The sequence below is a fragment of the Crocodylus porosus genome, unplaced genomic scaffold, assembly GCF_001723895.1.
Source record: "Crocodylus porosus isolate Cpor-Errol unplaced genomic scaffold, CroPor_comp1, whole genome shotgun sequence".
NCBI lineage: Eukaryota > Metazoa > Chordata > Crocodylia > Crocodylidae > Crocodylus > Crocodylus porosus.
The window spans coordinates 18,392,021-18,409,801 of NW_017728950.1; the positions used below are offsets into that span (position 1 = coordinate 18,392,021).

Consider the following 17,781-nt stretch of genomic DNA (forward strand, 5'->3'; position numbering starts at 1 on the left):
TGTATATTATGGACAGCAGAACAGTATACAAGCAATTTCATTATCGATTTGCTAACACAGTTTTAACTTTTTTTGTAGAAAAGTTAGATTCCCTCTGCCCATCTCCTTGGAGAGCAACATTTCAGATTTTAGTGATGTTTGATCACTGAAGCCAATATTTTTAAACTGGGATACCCCATATAGGTACCTGAATCTATGTTTAGGTACCTTCATAAAAAAGTGCAAAATTTTCTGTGCTGTTGAAGACCAGTAGTTTCTACTAGCTTCAGCAAAAATTGTGATTGTGCGGTACCTTCAAAAAACCGGACCACTTTAAGTTCCAAACTTTGTGCATCCCAGCTTGAAAGCACTTGTCTGATACTACAGCCTACTACCAAGTTAAACACATTGTAAAAGCAAAACACACAAAAAATAAACATAGAAACAATAGAAAAAATGAAATTTAAATCATCAAACTGAGGGGAGATAAATTGCACAAGATTGAAGACATTTAAGACTTCTAGAAAATCTCTTTTTAATATCTGAAATCAAGCAAATATTCAAATCCTTACTGAACAGTACAAGTATGAAAAAATAAACATGGTTTAACCATAAAACTATTTACTTTATACCACATGAAATATTTTAATTAAATCGCCAGACAGTTAGTTAGTACAACTCTATCAAAGTATTTTTTGTAATATGCTTTTACCAATCTGCTACACTGACTGGAGAACAGGAAAGAATGCTGAGCTTCTTCCACGTTTCCAAAAATTCCTACTAGGTGACTCGGAAGTTTAGTTAGAAGACTTGCCTGCCACATCAGCATAATTTAAATTATACATGAAAGGCTTCCAAAGTGCTTCCAAACATTAGTACCAATGATGGCTAGTATGCAAACCTGAGTATTATATACAACAGACAAACAGCCTTAATGGCAGTCTCACATTTTTTTAGTCCTGTAAAAAAGCTGTAGTAGCAGTAAATTGGAACAACCAAATTGGTAAGTCAGTCAGTTCCAAAGGCCTCTAGTATACTTTTTGAATTACCTCAAACTTAACAGAACAAGAACTAAGCCTGTGAAAAGATGAGGACACACCTAAAAGATCGTGAGACTCTCAGTGTGCAAGTAGCATAATTAATTCACTAGGCCACAGATCTTACAAGTAGAAGAGGCAGCAATACCATAGCTAAGGGGCTCTTTTTCATTGATGATATAACATATATCAGCTTTTACCCAAAAATGGGAAAGCCTTATTTCTGATATGCTGGGAGACACCATTACACACACATCTGTAATCTATAATCTGTTAATCTGCTCCAAATTACATCTGCTTTTTTTTTTGCAACTGCATAGCTTTGCACATTTATGGCAAGTTTGAGATCCATCAACACCCCCAATTCCTTCTCAGCAACATTACTGCCTAGCCAATCACCTCTCATTCTGTATTTGTGCATTTTTTTCTTTCCTAGGAAGAGCACCCACATTTATTTGTCAAACTTCATTTTGTTGTCAAGTGCCCAGTTTTTCAATTTACCAAGATCCTTTTGAATTACTACCCTCCAGAGTGTTTGCAACCCTTCTCAGTTTTGTCATCTGCACACACTACCAGGAAACTCTCTATTTCTATATCCAACTCTTGAAACAAACGTTAAATGCTACCCAGAACAGATTTAGAACAGACTCCTGTGAAACCTCACTTGAAAACACCTGGCATTCTAATACAGATCCACTCATAATAGTTCACTGACTCTGGTTATTCAGCCAACTATGTGTCCACCTAACAGTAGTTGTGTCTAGCCTAAACTTCTCCAGAACTCTCTCTCAGACAAGATTTTTTTCCCTTGCAAACTTCACGCATGTATTTTTTAAAAAAAATCAAAACCACCCAAACAATTCCTGCTTTCAAAAGGAATGTAGGTGCTTAAAAGGGAGAGTTAGGCATCTGTCTGAAAGCTCAAATCCTAACTTTAAGTGTTTAAGCTTTTGCTACTGAAGTCCCTCAGGCACCAAACTTTCTGCTACTACATATGCACAAAACTGTCCAAGTCTTAGCAGTGCCAAGATGCTCAGACCTCTTATCTCTAAGTCCTGTGAGGATTTACAAACAGGACATTTAGCCATTCATTGTGTCTGCGGGTTTTGATCTGATGTGTTATTAGAACTGACTAAGCCTCTCCCGTCACGAACACATCATGGATATATACAAAAGTCCCTGCTCTGGTGATTATTTATCACCTCGAAGATGAGAGGAGATAGTAGTCACAAAACTGAATAGCTCCCATCATTTTCAGGATTATTTTTGACAGCTACTTTTGTCATTTCTGGGGCCAGTAGTGTGCATTTAAATGGAGTTATTACATTACAAAGCAGACAGTGGGGCCAAAAGATGCCACAAATGTAAGTGGTTTATGCACTTAACCAATTGGTTTGTTATAATGTAAGCAACAGACAAAAAAAACTGGCACTGGCATTGTGTTATGCAGTTAACCACAGTATTCACTAATCCAGTATGTAAGTGGTGCACACCATATTCCAAAACTGATTTGAAAGAGGAATGAAAAATTTTAAAAGGACAATGCCCCAATTACCAAAATGTTAAATAATATTGCATTCTATGTTATCTGATCTGAAACAATTCTAGATTGAACACCTGCAGATTCCCAAAACTACAAGGATACTTATTGGAAAAAGGCCACTGATGGAGGAGACTAGGCTGAAAAACAGTTGTGTTTAGCCATGATGGAAAAGTTTAATAATTTAAAAATAATATTTTGCCAGGAAAAAATAGGAGGAATTGCTTTCTGACTGTTCCTTATACAGTTCTAATGAGGAATGCAATCCTTCTTCTACATGATATGACTACTGTATGATTTCCTTTTATGAACTTATGATCCTGAAGAACTATCCAAGGACAAATGTGTGTATTTCCATCTTACCCATAGTCATCGATAAGATGAGAACCGAGAACCACCACTTCAAGCTCAAAGAACTCAGATTCTGCTTTAATGCCAAACATGATCGGGGCTAACTTAGAATAGTCAGCCCGGTTGCAAGTAGCAACACAGACACGAAGTTTTCGGTTGTTCCTATTCTTCTCCATAGCTTGTTTCTGCTTTTGTTTTGAAAGATTCTTAAAATACAGCTCCTGAAACAAAAGAAAACAAGTATCATATTTATCTGTGTAGTCGTTAAATTATCCACTTAAGTGATACAGGCATACCTGATAAATTGCATTAATACGGGCCTAACATCCACAAGCCCCCCAATACTGGAGGGAGGCAGGGACTTACTGAGTATACACCAATTGATTTTGGGAGACAACTAAAGAGAAAACAGGGACGAGAGTAAGTTAATAGTCTCAAAACAAGTACGCTAAGGGGGGGATACCAAGCAGAGTACACAGACAGTGCCCACTGGCCCTCAAAGAAATCCAAAGAGCTGTAAACAATATAGGATATGCAGCAGAATCCTAGGTTATTTCAGCATGGAGGTCTGGAAAAGTGGTAACTGACTAATTGATAAGACAGCAAGTATACTACTATGGCAAGGGCTAAGCAGGAGGGGAAGAACAAAACCTCCAACACTTTCCATTTTAATTTTAAATATAACTTCAGAGCTTATTTACTTTAGTGTATTCATAAACAAAACACCCTCCAGTAGTTAAAGCAAGAAGCCTGATGTCAGAACTCCTTGGTCCGAGTCCTAGCTCTAACACTGCTTTGCTAGGAAGTTGAGGCAAATCACTGATGCCTACATTTTTCAAAAACATTTGCTAGTTTTGGACATCCAACCTGCACAGCTAAGATCTGCTGGGCATCCCTCCAACTTGAAACAGAGCTGTGGTTACTCAGTACCAGTGTGTATCAAGCTGAGGATGTTTCAGGCTGGACATTCAAAAACTGAGGCATCCAAAATTTGTGGACACTTCTGAAAAAAATGTAAACTAAGTCTGCTGAATCAAATTCAAGTTTCCCAGACTGTAAAATGTTGCTGATACTATACTTATCTTGGACATCTTGAGGAATGCTCAATTGTAATTAAATATCTATAAAACACTTTGTGATGTTCCAACAGAAAACACTAAGTGCAAGGTTATTACTGTTTTACTAAATTTAAAAAATCGTATCCTAAAAGCAAACATCAGAAAGAACAGCTGGGAGATTCTTACTGTTGTATGAACAAAGATACTGTGTTGTAGGGCTGTGCAAAGCTTCGGTAGCCGATTTGATTCAGAGGAGATTCAGCCTGATTCGGCAGCTGAATCTCCAAATCTGAATAGAATCAGGAGACCAATTAAAGGGTCCAAATCAAATCGGAAGCCTCCGAATCAATTCACAAACAATTCAGCACTGATTCAGAGATTTGGCAATAGGTTAACAGTCTCCAGCTGGTAAGTCTGTTGTGGTGGGCAGAGGGAAGGGGCATGGGGGGAGGGGAGGAAGATCTATGCTCCCACAGCAAGGGAGGGATTGGGGCTGGGGCAAGCTGCCCAGACAGGGTTGCGAGGTGTGGGACTTGGGGAGGGAGTGTCGCAGTCTTTAAAAGCGGCGCAGTGCCATGCGCTTCCTGCTGCTGAGTGGGCCGGGCAATGAGGCACATGGTGCTGCTTTCAAAGGCTGCAACGAAGCATGGAGTTAGGGAGCAGGCAGAACACAGCTGCAGCCCACCCTTGCCCCAGGCAAAGATCGGGTGCCACATCTCCCCCCCCACCCCCTTGGAAAGAATGTGCCCTCCTTCCCCAGCTCCCCTGTGGTGCACACAGTGGCAGAAGTCACCTACCCACGCCCCTGGATGAGCCACCAGGCTTCCATTGCCCCATGACCTGGACTGGCTGAGACCCATTCCCTGTAAATGGGGCCCCAGCAGGCCAGGTCATGGGGCAATCCCTACAGTGCAACAGGAAGTGGGGCAAGGGTGAATGATTTGCTCCTGCCCCTGCTCTGAACCCTCCTGCACTGCAGGGGTCTTGATCTGCCTCCCCCAACCCCAGGCAGTCAAAAGAAACTTACTGGCGTGCTATGCTGGGCCAGCTACAATCCCAGTACACCCCTCGCCCTTGCTGCAAAAGCCTGCAGCTGGGCTCCCCTGCTGTTTGGGGGGGCTAAGTCCCGTTAGCACCCCCCCACACCCCTTTCTGCTGCTTATGCCCCAAGCCCCCAAGCCCTTTCTTGCTGTGGGGGGGTTGATTTGCCCCACCCCCCAAACTCCTTCCCTTCCCACTCCACCCACCACAACAGACTTACCAGCTAGATGCAGCTGTGTCCAGCATGATGAGGACTGCTGCCTGTTTAGTCTATGGCCAAATCTCTGAATCAGTGCTGAATCTTCAGATCCGAATTGGCCAAATTGAAGGTGGACAGCAATTCAAATCACTGTCCCTCTGAATTGGCCAAATCCGAAGTGAATACTTGTCGCTTCACACAAGCCTACTGCGTGGCCAGTCAAGAAAGATACTCCTTGAAAATTAGCTCTCAAGTCCTTTTCCAGCAATGCAGAAACACTAAGTAAAGGCTGTTATTAAATTAAGCTTATACTTGAAGCCCTGATTCTGACTACGCTTACATTTATATAAACTAGGACCAACTGCATTTAATGTAGTTGTACCAGTGTAAAACCAGTGAGACATCACAATTAGGTCTTAAGAATTCATAGTTCTTATCACTCAGGTCTTTCCTATTTTCTCAAAACATAAATGCAAATTTAGAGCATAGCTCCCTTTTAAATTTTAATGTCCATAATTAACCAGTATAATGCCCAGTAAACAAATTATCAGATGGAAAGTAAAATAACAGAAAAATAGCAGCCTTCAACTACCTGAAGGGAGGGGTTTGAAAGAAGATGGGGTTAGATTGTTCTCAGTGGTGGCAGATGACAGAAGAAGGAGCAATGGTCTCAAGTTGCAGCAAGGAAAGTTTAGGTTAAATATTAGGAAGAATTTTCTCACTAGGACGGTAGTAAAACACTGGAACAGGTACCCCGGAGATGTGGTGGAAGCTCTATCCTTGGAGGTTTTTAAGGCCCAGTTCAACAAAGCTTTGGCTGGAATGATCTGGTTGGGGACGGTCCAGCTTTGAGCAGGGGTTGGACTAGATGACCTCCTGAGGTCCCTTCCAACCCTAACTACCAAAGATTCTATGAATAGGAAGGGACCTCTAGAGCACAACCCCTCTGCTAAAGGCAGATCATGATCATCTCTGCCTTCAAGAACAGTTCAATCTAGAAGGAATAATCAGATAATTCCTTCCAAGGGTCTAGCTGCGTACTATTCATGTTTTAATAGTTTAATTAAGCAGCTTCCCAAGAAATCACAGAAATACCAGACCACTAGTTCCTTTACTCTTAATCTTCCTTTCCAACATATAAATACGGCCACTTGAAATAATGGCTCCCACCTTCTGAACCTCAATTCTAAGTATTGTTATAGCTCACATTTTAAGCTTACTGTAGATGAGATATCCACAGGGCGACTCCAGAAACCTTGACACCTGATCATCCCTGCAGGTGGGTTGGATGGAAACCAGGTGGAATCCCAGGCTAGGAACAAGGAAGGCTGGAGTACTATTCACTCAACCTTCCTATGGAATCCATGGAAGTCCCAATGCAGAGATCCAGGTCTGAAAATGGGGTGGGGGGAGCAGGAAAAGAATAAGCAAGGGCAATGAGCGTTCTTTATTCATTGCTCACTAGGGTTATGCTTCTGTGGAGACAGCAGGGTGTCAGTTCTGCCTTCCAGGTGCTTCCCAGACTCACTTGGATCTGGGAACTGGTAGGGCTGAAAGAGTAAACCTCTCATTCCACATAGAAGCCATCAGGAAAAAGTTCAGCAGAAACCTCAGAGCTTCCAATTTGGTATCTAGGTGAAGTATTTATCTGAGATGCATCAACCTGCTGGCAGGCACTGAGACTGCTGGGAAAAGGTGAAGTGGATTTAGTTAACTAGCTGAAACATGTGACTTGTTTCTCCTAGAAACAAGGTGAGAGTAGCCTCTGGGGAAAATTGAATGCTGAACAGTCCTGGGTAAAGCTGACCAAAACTCAGAATTTCTGAAATGGCAGGAAATTCTGACATTTAGCTATTTTCCATAAAACAAACTCTGACAAAAAAAACAGTATGGGCAACACTGACACATGGTGTTCCCAAAAGGAGACCTGCACTGCAGTGGTCCTAGCAGGAAACCTATACAATTCTTAGCCATTTCACCCAAAGCTACTAGGAATTGAAAGATCCGTGCCTTTGAGAAAGACTGTCAATGTAGACTGCTACAGGGCTGGGGGTGCCAACTGGCAAGGAAATCAGGAAGCTCCAAGGTCCATATTCCCGGGGCAGTCCACATGGCAGAGCTGCTCTGGAACCACCTGACCCAGGAAGCCTTAAGAGTCCCCAGTTCCAGGCTCCCAGCTTTGCCCTGGGACTCTAGCCCTAGCAGAGGTTCTCAGGGCTTCCAGGCTTGTTTGCAGAGATGAGAGATGAACCCTGGTTACAGGTCCTGCAAACTCCCTGGTCCTTCATTCAAGGCAGTCTCAAGTCATGGACCCTGAAAACCATGGAGTTCTCAGCAGCTTACCTAGTGAGCTGGCAGGAAATTAAACAGACTTCCATCAGCCTGCCTGAGATTTGGTGAACCAAATGTGTTTCCACAAAACATTTTATGTTTAATCTGCTTGCTCCAGTCCTGACACAGGAACCCCCAAAATAGATAAGCTTAGCAAGTGTCCATAGGACAGAGAGTGATTTCCACCCGCAATTTTACATTCAAACATTGACAGAGGAGTTGGAAAAAAAATGAAGCTACGATGCTCTAAGTCACATAAGGAGCAATCTGATAAAAAGATATTTGAATCCTTATCAGGATATGCCCTATGTGGCCAATACATGGTACAAATGATAAGTGAACTTTGGAGCTTCCTGATCTGATCCCCTTGCTGGTTGGCAGTCCCAGCTCTAAGGCAGTCTGCATGGCAGTCAACTTGTAGTATGTATATACATTTAATTATATGCTTAATGAGGGCCTGATGAATTAATTGAGAGTTTCACCTGAATAAAGACCATAGAATCAAGTCCTAAATACTTTTCCTTTAGTTACATACTAGCAGTATTATGTCAGAAGCTCATTTACCACTTTCAAATGGCTAAGTTCCAGAACAAATAGTGTAAGGTAGGTTCTTTCCTATTTTACATAAAAACAGTGAACTTAAGATTTACCTTCCATGTTTCACTGCATACAGATACATTAGCTGTCTCCTTTCCCAGAAACTCTTGAATTTTTTTCCTTCCAATATGTAGTGGCAATATGAGAAAATGATATCCCATCGACAAAAAGTAAGTGTTTACTCAGTTTTGTATCTTAATCTTAACATAATATTTAAATCTAACTTGCAGTCTTCCCCTATAGTATAAAATAACTTGTTCCCACTGTTTCATAGCAAACCTAGTTTCTGCTTACTTGGCATCCTGAGATAACTTAATCCTTGTCGCTTCAGTGTTTCACAAACTCTTGATACCTGGGGCACAATTTTTTCTGGATTAGAATTGGTACCATACTTCACTCTTGCACCCAAAAAGGGAACAGGGAAAAGTGGCAGCAGTGGTTTGAATGCATTTTGCAGTCATCCAATCTAGGTGTAGCTCCCCAGCAGCTGAAAGTTGTACAAATGCTGCAGCCAGGGAGTGGGAGACTGAGAGAAGTGGTACCACAAGCACAAAGGTGGTGCCAGGCTGAACCAGGCCGGTAGTCTCTCTGACAGGTCACATGGAGCCACTCCACTGCATGCCCTGGAACCAAGGTGGGGGGTTGTAAACAAACTCTCTGCTGCCCTGATAAGCCATAGATGCAAGCAAAGCTGGGGTGGGGAGGGAGGGTAAAGGGAAGCTTGTTGGCAAGGGCTCCCTGGAGCTCAGCACAGTACAGCAGGGGTGGATGCCAGGTGAGAGGGCTCCCAGATGCCCATAATCAGCTGAACCTGGAAAAGAAAGGGGGTGTCCCACACCAAGAAAAGAACCACCGCACATGTGCAGAGCAAAGCACAGCAGAATGTGGAGCTGAGGGCTCAGGTGCATGGTATGTCCCTGGGGTGCAGGCAGGGCGTGGCAGCAAGAGTTTGCAGACATCCAGTGCAGGTGCCACCACTGCTTCTCACAGCCCCACCTGTGTGCAGCTTCCAGCCACTGGAGAGCTGCGCTGGGGCCACATTTCTGCTAACTACTGCCACCATGACCTGCCTGCATCCTGGAGACATGGCCACACTAAATCCTGCTGCACCCTGCTCTGCACACCATACCTCCAGCTTAAAATACAAGAAAGAAAAGCATTTCTTGCGGCACACTGGGACCACTATTGTAGTTCCGGAATTCTCACACTGTAACACAGGGTAATTAGATCAGAACATTCTTAAAAACCAAGTTGTTGTACATTTGCTGCTGCTTAAATTTGCACTGACTGACCTGTTTCTTGCAAAACCATGCTTTTATCTGTAATTGCTGTCTTTGTCTGAAGCTTTTCTATGCCCAGACTAGATGGCTTTTCCAACATTTTAAAGTCATTAGAAGCACTAAAAAATCCTAAATGGTTAGGTTAGGTTTCTGTGACTGTATAGAGGCTCTCAGTAAATGCTGCAAATACTGTTACTGTTCATGGATATGTAAATTAGAGTTAACAGTAACTTGTTCCTACTACTACTTCAGAGGCCAAACCACAGTACGATTACGGTAATACTGCCTTAGAATGGTCTGAATAACACTTTTTGTAATTGCTTTTTGGAAATGTAAAAATTCAATGCACTGAAATGATACATACTCTATTTTAAAAACGCATGTCAATTTAAAATTCATGTCTCTTCAAAAACCTTTGCATTTCTCATTCTTACACATAAGACTAAGGATTACCGTAAGTGAAAGACTAGGAAAAACAAAACCTATTTATCCAGTTTGTAATCAGTTTTATCATGTCCCTGTTGACCAGTCTATCCTGCTCTATATGCAAGTCTTAACACACAGCAACATGAGAAAGAAAGACATTTCACAGAAGTAGGAAAGCAGGAGTTTAAACACATACATATGAACTGGTTTGACAGCAACTGTAAGTAGAAAACTACTTTTAGCATAGTTCCTGAAACCAGCAAGGCTTTAAAACCACGGGTGGGCAAAATACGACCTACAGGCTGATTCCGGCCTGCCAGGCAAATTCATCTGGACTAGTTATATCCTGGCCCAGCCCATAAGCCTTGCCCGCAACCTTGTGCACAGAAGGGCCAGGCCCAGCCGACATGCAGCTTCTAGTTGGGGCTGCTGCTGTCACTACTGCAGCCGCTGGGGGACCTGCTCGGCTTCCCCAGAATCCAATGGTTCATCCTTGTCTCCCTGCTGCAGTGCTTGCTCTGGGCAGCGTGTACAGGGGAGCAGTGGGGGCAAGGGGAGGGGAGCTGCAGCAGAGCAGGAGGTGCAACGTGTGGGGCTGGGGGGAATGCGGAGCCTGTGCCCAAGGGGGCACCAGGAGCATGGACCTTGGGTGGGCAGGGCGTGAGGAAGGATGGGGGAGAGATATGGAGACCCCCCCCATACACACTCCCTCCAATGGTGTACAGAGCCTCTGATGGCAGGTGGAGGGCACTCGGGGCACTCATGGCCCAAGCGGGCACTGACGCCCGGCAGCACACAGCTTCCGCCAGTACTGCACATGGTGGCAACAAGTGCAGCCAGGCCAGTCCACTTCTATCACACGGGACTCCCCGTGGCTCACAAGCAGTTCCTGGCACTTGCGTGCCACCAGGAGAAGCCCTGCATAATGGAGCTGTATGCCCTCCCTACTGTGCAGGTCCTGGGACTATTCCAGGAAGCAGAGGGCTCCCCTCCACTTATGGCAGAGTCCTGGGACCTGCATGGCAAAGAGTAGCAAAGGCACCCGGCTCCATCACGGGGCTTTCCCTGATGGCATGCGAGTGCCAGGAGCTGCACGTGCACCATGCGGAGCCCTGTGCAACAGGGGCGGGCTAGCCTGGCTATGTTTGTTGCTGCCATGTGCGGCGCTGGCTGAAGCCATGTGCTGATTGGCAGCAGCACAGGCTCAGGCCCTGAGCACCCCGAGTGCCCACTGCCTGCTGTTGAAGTCACCGGTGAGGCCTGTGCACCATGCAGGGGGTGTGTGTGGGAGAGCCCCCATATCCCCTCTCCCTCATACCCCACAAACCCTACACACCCACACTCTGCCCGAACCCCTCACATATACCGCCAACATACCTATGTCTCCCAAACACAGCCAAACCCCCTCACAACAGCCCCCACACCCCTCTATACACCCCACCAAAGCACACCTCACACACAATATACAAGAGTAATATTTAATTTTTGCGTTTTCATGCAATCACCTCTATATACACTATGCAAACACAAATCACGACAAAAATATTTTTGTAGTAAAATGAAAATATGTTATAGTATGTGTTTGACTTTTAGTATACGATTTGGTTTTTTTCTGGTTCCAAGATGGCAACCCCCCCCCACCCCCCAAGGAGTACTTCCATGGGCAAGAGGAGCGACTTCTGGTGGCAAAGGTCAGAGGTTAGGGGGTAGGGCTTCTGGCCCCAAGATGGCACCTAAGGAGCGGGGCACCTGTCAAGGGACAGGGCTATCCTTGGGGCCCTCAGCAACTCACCAAAACTCATTAAGCAGCCCTTCAGCTGAAATAATTGCCCACCCCCTGCCTTAAACAGCATCTTTCAGCTATGAAAGTTAACAGCAAGTTAACAACCACCCTGCTGGCTGGCCCCTTCCTAGGCCCAGGCAGTAAGTTTCAGGTAGGTTTGAACCATCAATCTTAAGTCACCGTTCTCCCTTCACCACTATCACTTCTTAAAAGCTGCTTCCTTCTATTGACCTGCAGTGCTCTCACATCTGTCTCAGCACCTACAAGAGGACTCTGCCATCCTTCCCTCTAATGGATCTATGCATTTATGTGAGGCCGGGGCACTTCCAAAGTATTACTTCCTGTTTCAGGGCTTGTGCAATATGGGGTATCAAGGAAAGCTGAGGCAAATCAGCCAGAGTAAAATTGCATTAAGCCTTCAAGTGGCTTCATATATCAAGTAGCCTTAGATTACTGTAATTTAAGACACTTGTCATAAACAAGGGCAAATGCATAAAGGTTTAACATGATTTAATTTATACGCTGTGATACTGATTCTCTCAACTTTCTTGGATATTACTAAATAAACAAGTGCCAAATCTGTTAATAGAGGCTGCCATCTCAGTAGCAGATAGTTCAGGGGTGGGCGGATGCAGCCCGCCAGGCCATTCTATCCAGCTTGCAGGGCCCCTAAAAAATTTAGTAAATATTTATCTGCCCTGGACTGCCTGTCATGTGGCCCTCAATGGCTTGTCAAAACTCAGTGAGCGGCCCTCTGCCCAAAATAATTGCCCGTCCTGAGATAGTTTCTCTCAAAAGTGAACAGTAGCACAGTAATGTTCCGCTCCTAGCTGATTAAATGAAAGGCAATAGGATTCAGTCCTGATACACTACTGAGCAGTATAACAGAGGAGAATTAGGCCATCTTCCAAAATGTTGTGAAATTATTTGGACTGAAGGAATAACTATCTTTCAGACAGTTTTAAGCACACACACTTTTTACCATGCTTATGAAGTTTAGCCTATTCAGAGACAGTTATGCAAGGCTTTCAAACTAATTTACAAGCAAAGCAAGTAGTAATAAAGAAAAAAGGAACAAAATCAAGTGATTTTTATAACCTAGATTGACTTTAAGTGGTAGTTATTATACCATTTATTTGGCAATGAAGTCAGTTCCCTTTTATTAAAAAATGGAAAAACTAGATCATGGTGGGTTAGCAAAAAATGTATGTCGTTTAGAAAAAAAATAATCATATTCCTTTAAATTGAACCATACCTCACACTGGAATTTTAGGTCAATTATAGCCATTTTCCCGTCAAAAATTTTAGTGCAGCACAATGCCTATGCTTATGTCAACTGAAAAACAGTATAAAAACCAATTTCCTTCTCAAGTTTAAAGTAGCAAAACTTCTGACTTCAGCCTAATTATAGGTGCAATCGTTGCACAAATAGATTTTTTGTGTGGTTTAGCTGAGCTCCAGAACAGGAGACAAACTTCTTCTCAGCATGGGGAAAGAGAACATTCTCCCATGACTGACTGTCATTACCAGTTACCCACTTATTAGATCTTTGTACATGACAAATTCAGAATCTTACCCCATTTTTCTTCTGCACAGCCTGTACATACAGCAAACAGATTAATGATTAACTAATACAAACAAGCTGTTTTATCTCCAGTCAGTTAGCTCCATGCACCCTTTTTCCCCCTAAGACACTAACTGTAAATTGTGTTTAACTCCTGAATCACTGCACATATGGGTTTCTAATTCCTTCCACAAAATAGCTTAATAATGTATGAACTTACAGTTTTTTCTGCTATTGTGTAAGCTGAGGCCCATTCCATTACAAGAGACTGTCATCAGTGCCTATCTAATGTTTGCCTCGAACCACATTAAGTTTTCTGATTTTTCTCATCTGGATATGCATTCGCTGTGCACATGAAGTTTAAACTTTGTCTAATATTGATTAGTAATTAGATATTAAACTGGGGGAGGGGTATTTACCAGTGCTGAACAGAAGATTCACTTTCTGAGACTCATGCAGAACATTCTAATTAACGCATCGTTGGTAGGCCATTAGCTTCTCTGCAACAGCATTGCCTTGCCAACTGATTTAGCTTGTGATCCATTACAAACCCCCAATTCTACAATCTAGACACTCATTCACTATTTTATATCTGTGTATTCAGTTGTCCCTTTCTAAGCACAATATTTAGTATTTATCTGTACTGAATTTCATCTGATGAGGACAAGCACCATGTCCTTTGGCAGTCCCTCACAGTTGAGGATGATTGTCTTCCATGGTCTTATCTGTGTGCCCAAAGATGGCTGATGAGGCCTATCCAGGATTGACAGACCCTGCTGCAGCTCGGACACACGTTTCTGTGTGGGATGGGTGGTAGGCCTGTGTAAAATTTCAACAAGTGTTTTGTTTTGAAGCTGTTTTGACGCATTTTAAGCTTGAAACAGCAAAATTGAAATTGAAATGAAATGAAAGGCTTCGAAACAGCTTTGAAACAAAACAAGGGCACTCAAAATATTTTGAGTTTCAAAGCCGGGCTTGCTTGTCGCTAAACAGAAGCTAAGGAGAGGGAGGGGGAAGAGGACAGAAGGACTGCTCTGATATTGATATCTAGCTCCTGGTTGGATTCCTCAGCTCTCTGATTGTTTCCCCAGCTCTTCCTGGGGGGTGCTGGCCCCTGACCTCTGCGTGGGGTTTCAGCACACTGCTGCTGCAGGCTGGGGCCAGCAGCAGCTGCTCAGTGCAGCCTGCACCGAGCACCAGGAAGACTGCAGTGCACTGCTGGCCCCAGTCTACAGTGGCAGCGTGCTGAAACCTGGCATGGGAATCTGGGGGCCTTTGCACTCACTGGCTGCGGAGCATGTAGGTGACAATGTGCTGCAGCTGCCGGCTGAGGCCAGCACCAGAGTCTGCCCAGAGGAGCCCATGCCGAGAAGAACCCAAAGCTGGCACTGGCCTTAGCTGGCAGCAGCAGCCTGCTGCCATCCCGCACACAGATCTGGGGGCTCGTGTCCCCTGGGAAGGCTGCAAGGCTGTGCCAGACTCCTTCTGGGGGGAGCGGGCCCCCAGATCCAAGTGAAGGATGACAGCATGCTGCCGGCAAGTGATACTACTTTTGCTTTGAACAGTTAGGTGCAGGGTTTTTTGTGAAACTGCACCTCAATCGCCTTGAAACTTGGCAGGCTTCATGCCCTCAGAAGGGGCTACCTTCCCGGCAATTTTCATCTGAATCAGGCAAGAAATAACAAAGTTATAGGTATTTTTGTGATTCCCCATTATAGCCTATAGGCAGAAGATCGAAATGCAATGAAACAGTGAAACAGTTTCAATCATATGAGACAGGACAGTGCTTCAAAACAGTGAAATGAAACACTGTCCCTTCAAAATGGCAAAACAGAAGTCGAAATGAAACACGCTATTTCTGCTGCTCCCACTTTTCCATCTCCTGTTGTTGTCATGAAGTTTCAAAGTACTGATACTCCAGCAGCAGACTATTCTTCCATTTGGTGTGGTCCTGGGCGATGAGTTGATCTCAATGTTACATTTTTTTAAGTTGGCCTTGAGGATGTCCCTGAAGTTCTTTTTCTGCCCTCCTCTTGAGTGTACACCTCGGCTGAGCTGAGAGAACAAAAACTTGCTTTCGGAGTCTAGAGTCAGACATCCAAATCACTCGGTCAGCCCAATGAAGTTGATGCCGGATGATCATTGCCTTAATGTTGATGGTGTTTGCTTGCACGAGAAAGTTAATGTTGGTGTGTCTGTCTTCCCACTGGATTTGGAGGATCTTCCACAGGCAGTATTGATGGTACCTCTCCAGCAACTTTATATGTCTCCTGTACATTGTTCACAACTCAGCTCCATACAGCAAGGAATAATGGTCACAAGCTGGCAGAGGGTAGATTTAGGCTAGATATCAGGAGGCGCTACTTCACTGTCAGGGTGGCTAGGATCTGGAACCAACTTCCAAGAGAAGTGGTGCTGGCTCCTACCCTGGGGGTCTTTAAGAGGAGGCTAGATGTATACCTTGCTGGGGTTATTTGACCCCAGTACTCTTTCCTGCCATGGCGGGGGGTCGGACTAGATGATCTACTCAGGTCCCTTCCGACCCTAGAAACTATGAAAGGTGGAGATCATGACTGCTTGATAAACTCCAAGCTTCATTTGGATCTGATGTCACGATCTTTCAACACCCATTTCTTCAGGCGTCTAAAGGCTGCACTTGCACATTTGAAGCGATGTTGGATTTTTTCATTGTCAGACTTCTACAAGAGATGGCTTCCAAGGTATGGGAAATACCCAACATTCTCCAGAGTCTCACTGTGGATCTGGATTACTAGAGCTGGGGACTGTTCATTAGGAGCTTGTTGGTGGTGGACCTTAGTCTTCTGAACATCAAGCATCAGTCCTGTTTTCTTGGATGCCTTGGTAAAGATACTGACAATTGCCTGAATGTCTGCTTCCCAGTGAGCACACACCACAGCAGCAGCAGCATACTGAAGCGTAATGATTGTGGTCAGGGTGGTCTTGGCTTTGGGTCGGAGATAGCTGAGGTTAAACAGCTTACCATCCATTTGGTAGTTTAGCTCCACTCTAGTTGGAAGCTTGAGTGGAACTCAGAAGTAACGTTGTGGCAAGGATTATTGAGAAGAGTGTTGGAACGGTGACACAGCCTTATTTAACTCTTATTTTAACCTCAAAAAGAATCTGTGATACATCCATTGAGAACCACAACACATACGGTCATGCAGCAGGCAGAGAATGGTGATACGGGCATCCATACTTCAGAAGGATCCTCCACAACACGTCTTGGCTAACAGTCTAAAGCTTTTGTGAGGTCAAGGCCAAGTACAGAGGCTTATGTTTTCCCAACATTTCTCCTACAGCTGGCCAGCTGTGAAGATCATGTAGGTTGTGCCTCTTGATGCCCTAAACCAGGGGTGGGAAATTATTTTGGGTGGAGGGCCACTTAATGAGTTTTGATGAGCTGTCAAGGGCTGCAAGGGTAGCCCTGCCCCTTAACAGGTGCCTTGCCCCTTGGTCACCATCTTGGGACTGGAAGTCCTGACCCCTCACCTCTGAACTTTGTCACCAGAAGTCCTTCCCCATGTCCCCAGAAGTACTCCTTTTGGGAAGGGGCTTTGCCATCTTGGAACAGGGAAACAATTATGTACTAAAAATCAAACACTGACAATAACGTATTTTAACTTTATTTTAAAAAATATTTTTGTCCTGATACATGTGTGTTTGTGTGGTGTATATAGAAGCAATTGCATAATAGCTCAAAATAACGTCTTACTCTTGTATATTGAGGGGGGAGGATAGGGGTGGGTAGGTATGGGGTTTGTGGGAGGCTGTGGGTGTATGTGTGTGTGTGTGTGGATTTGGGTGGGTGGGTAGGTATAAGGGGGTCGCACAGGGGCAGGCTCAGTGTTGGAGGGGGAAGTGACCCCTCCCCCTTGCTACTGCCAGACCATTCCTGCTGCAGCTGCCTGGAGCCCGCACTGCTGGGCTGCTCTGTGTTTGCTCTGTGCTGCCACTGGTGCCCCGCTGGGCAGCCCGGAGGTGGCGATGACAGCACTGTAGACACAGGATAGCCCACTGCAGGCTCTGAGTGCCTGCAGCAAGAACAGCCCACCAGTGGCAAGGGGGAGGGGCCACTTTCTCCCTGCACTGAGCAATAGCTTGTGCTGTGCTGCCGCTGCCAAGCCTGGACAGGTGAGTCTGGAGCGAGCAAAGGGCACGCGGGGTTGGGACTGTGCAATGTGGGTCCCTGCCAGTACCATGGGGGCTGGGGCTAGCAGTGGCGGCAGCCAGAAGGAGCCGCCACCATCTGGGCAGCCTAGAAAGGCAGTCCCATTGCAGAGCTGCCTCAGCCCCACTGTGTACCCCGGGGGCAGCAGAACATGCCACAGCTGGACTGTGCCTGGGCCAGGTGGGACTGAGCGACCTGCTGCAGACTAGACAAGGACCTACCGCAGGCCAGATCCAGCCTGTGGGCTATATTTTGCCCACCCCTGCTCTACACCCACACTGAGATTCTGGGAGGACTTCTTCAGCAAGTGGAAGGAGACAGTTCAGAATGGTTTTTGCAATGATCTTCCCTGTGGTAGATAGCAAGATGATCCCTCTAGTTTTCACAGTTGGACTTGCCTCCTTTC

General features: G+C 44.9%; 1 protein-coding gene across 3 annotated transcripts in view; it reads right to left on the minus strand.

Annotated features, from left to right (window-relative positions):
* GNE (glucosamine (UDP-N-acetyl)-2-epimerase/N-acetylmannosamine kinase) overlaps window positions 1-17,781 on the minus strand; it is a 68,573-nt gene that overhangs the window by 22,381 nt on the left and 28,411 nt on the right. The window contains exons 2-3 of one of the 3 annotated variants that reach the window (XM_019555182.1): window positions 6,426-6,597; window positions 2,920-3,128 (exon numbers count right to left, since the gene is read on the minus strand). In XM_019555182.1, coding sequence (XP_019410727.1) covers window positions 2,920-3,128; window positions 6,426-6,476 — 260 coding nt within the window. In that variant the 5' untranslated portion in view covers window positions 6,477-6,597. Of the gene's footprint in view, window positions 1-2,919; window positions 3,129-6,412; window positions 6,598-17,781 lie in introns of all 3 variants that reach the window. The other 2 variants (XM_019555184.1, XM_019555183.1) reach the window with 2 other exon arrangements.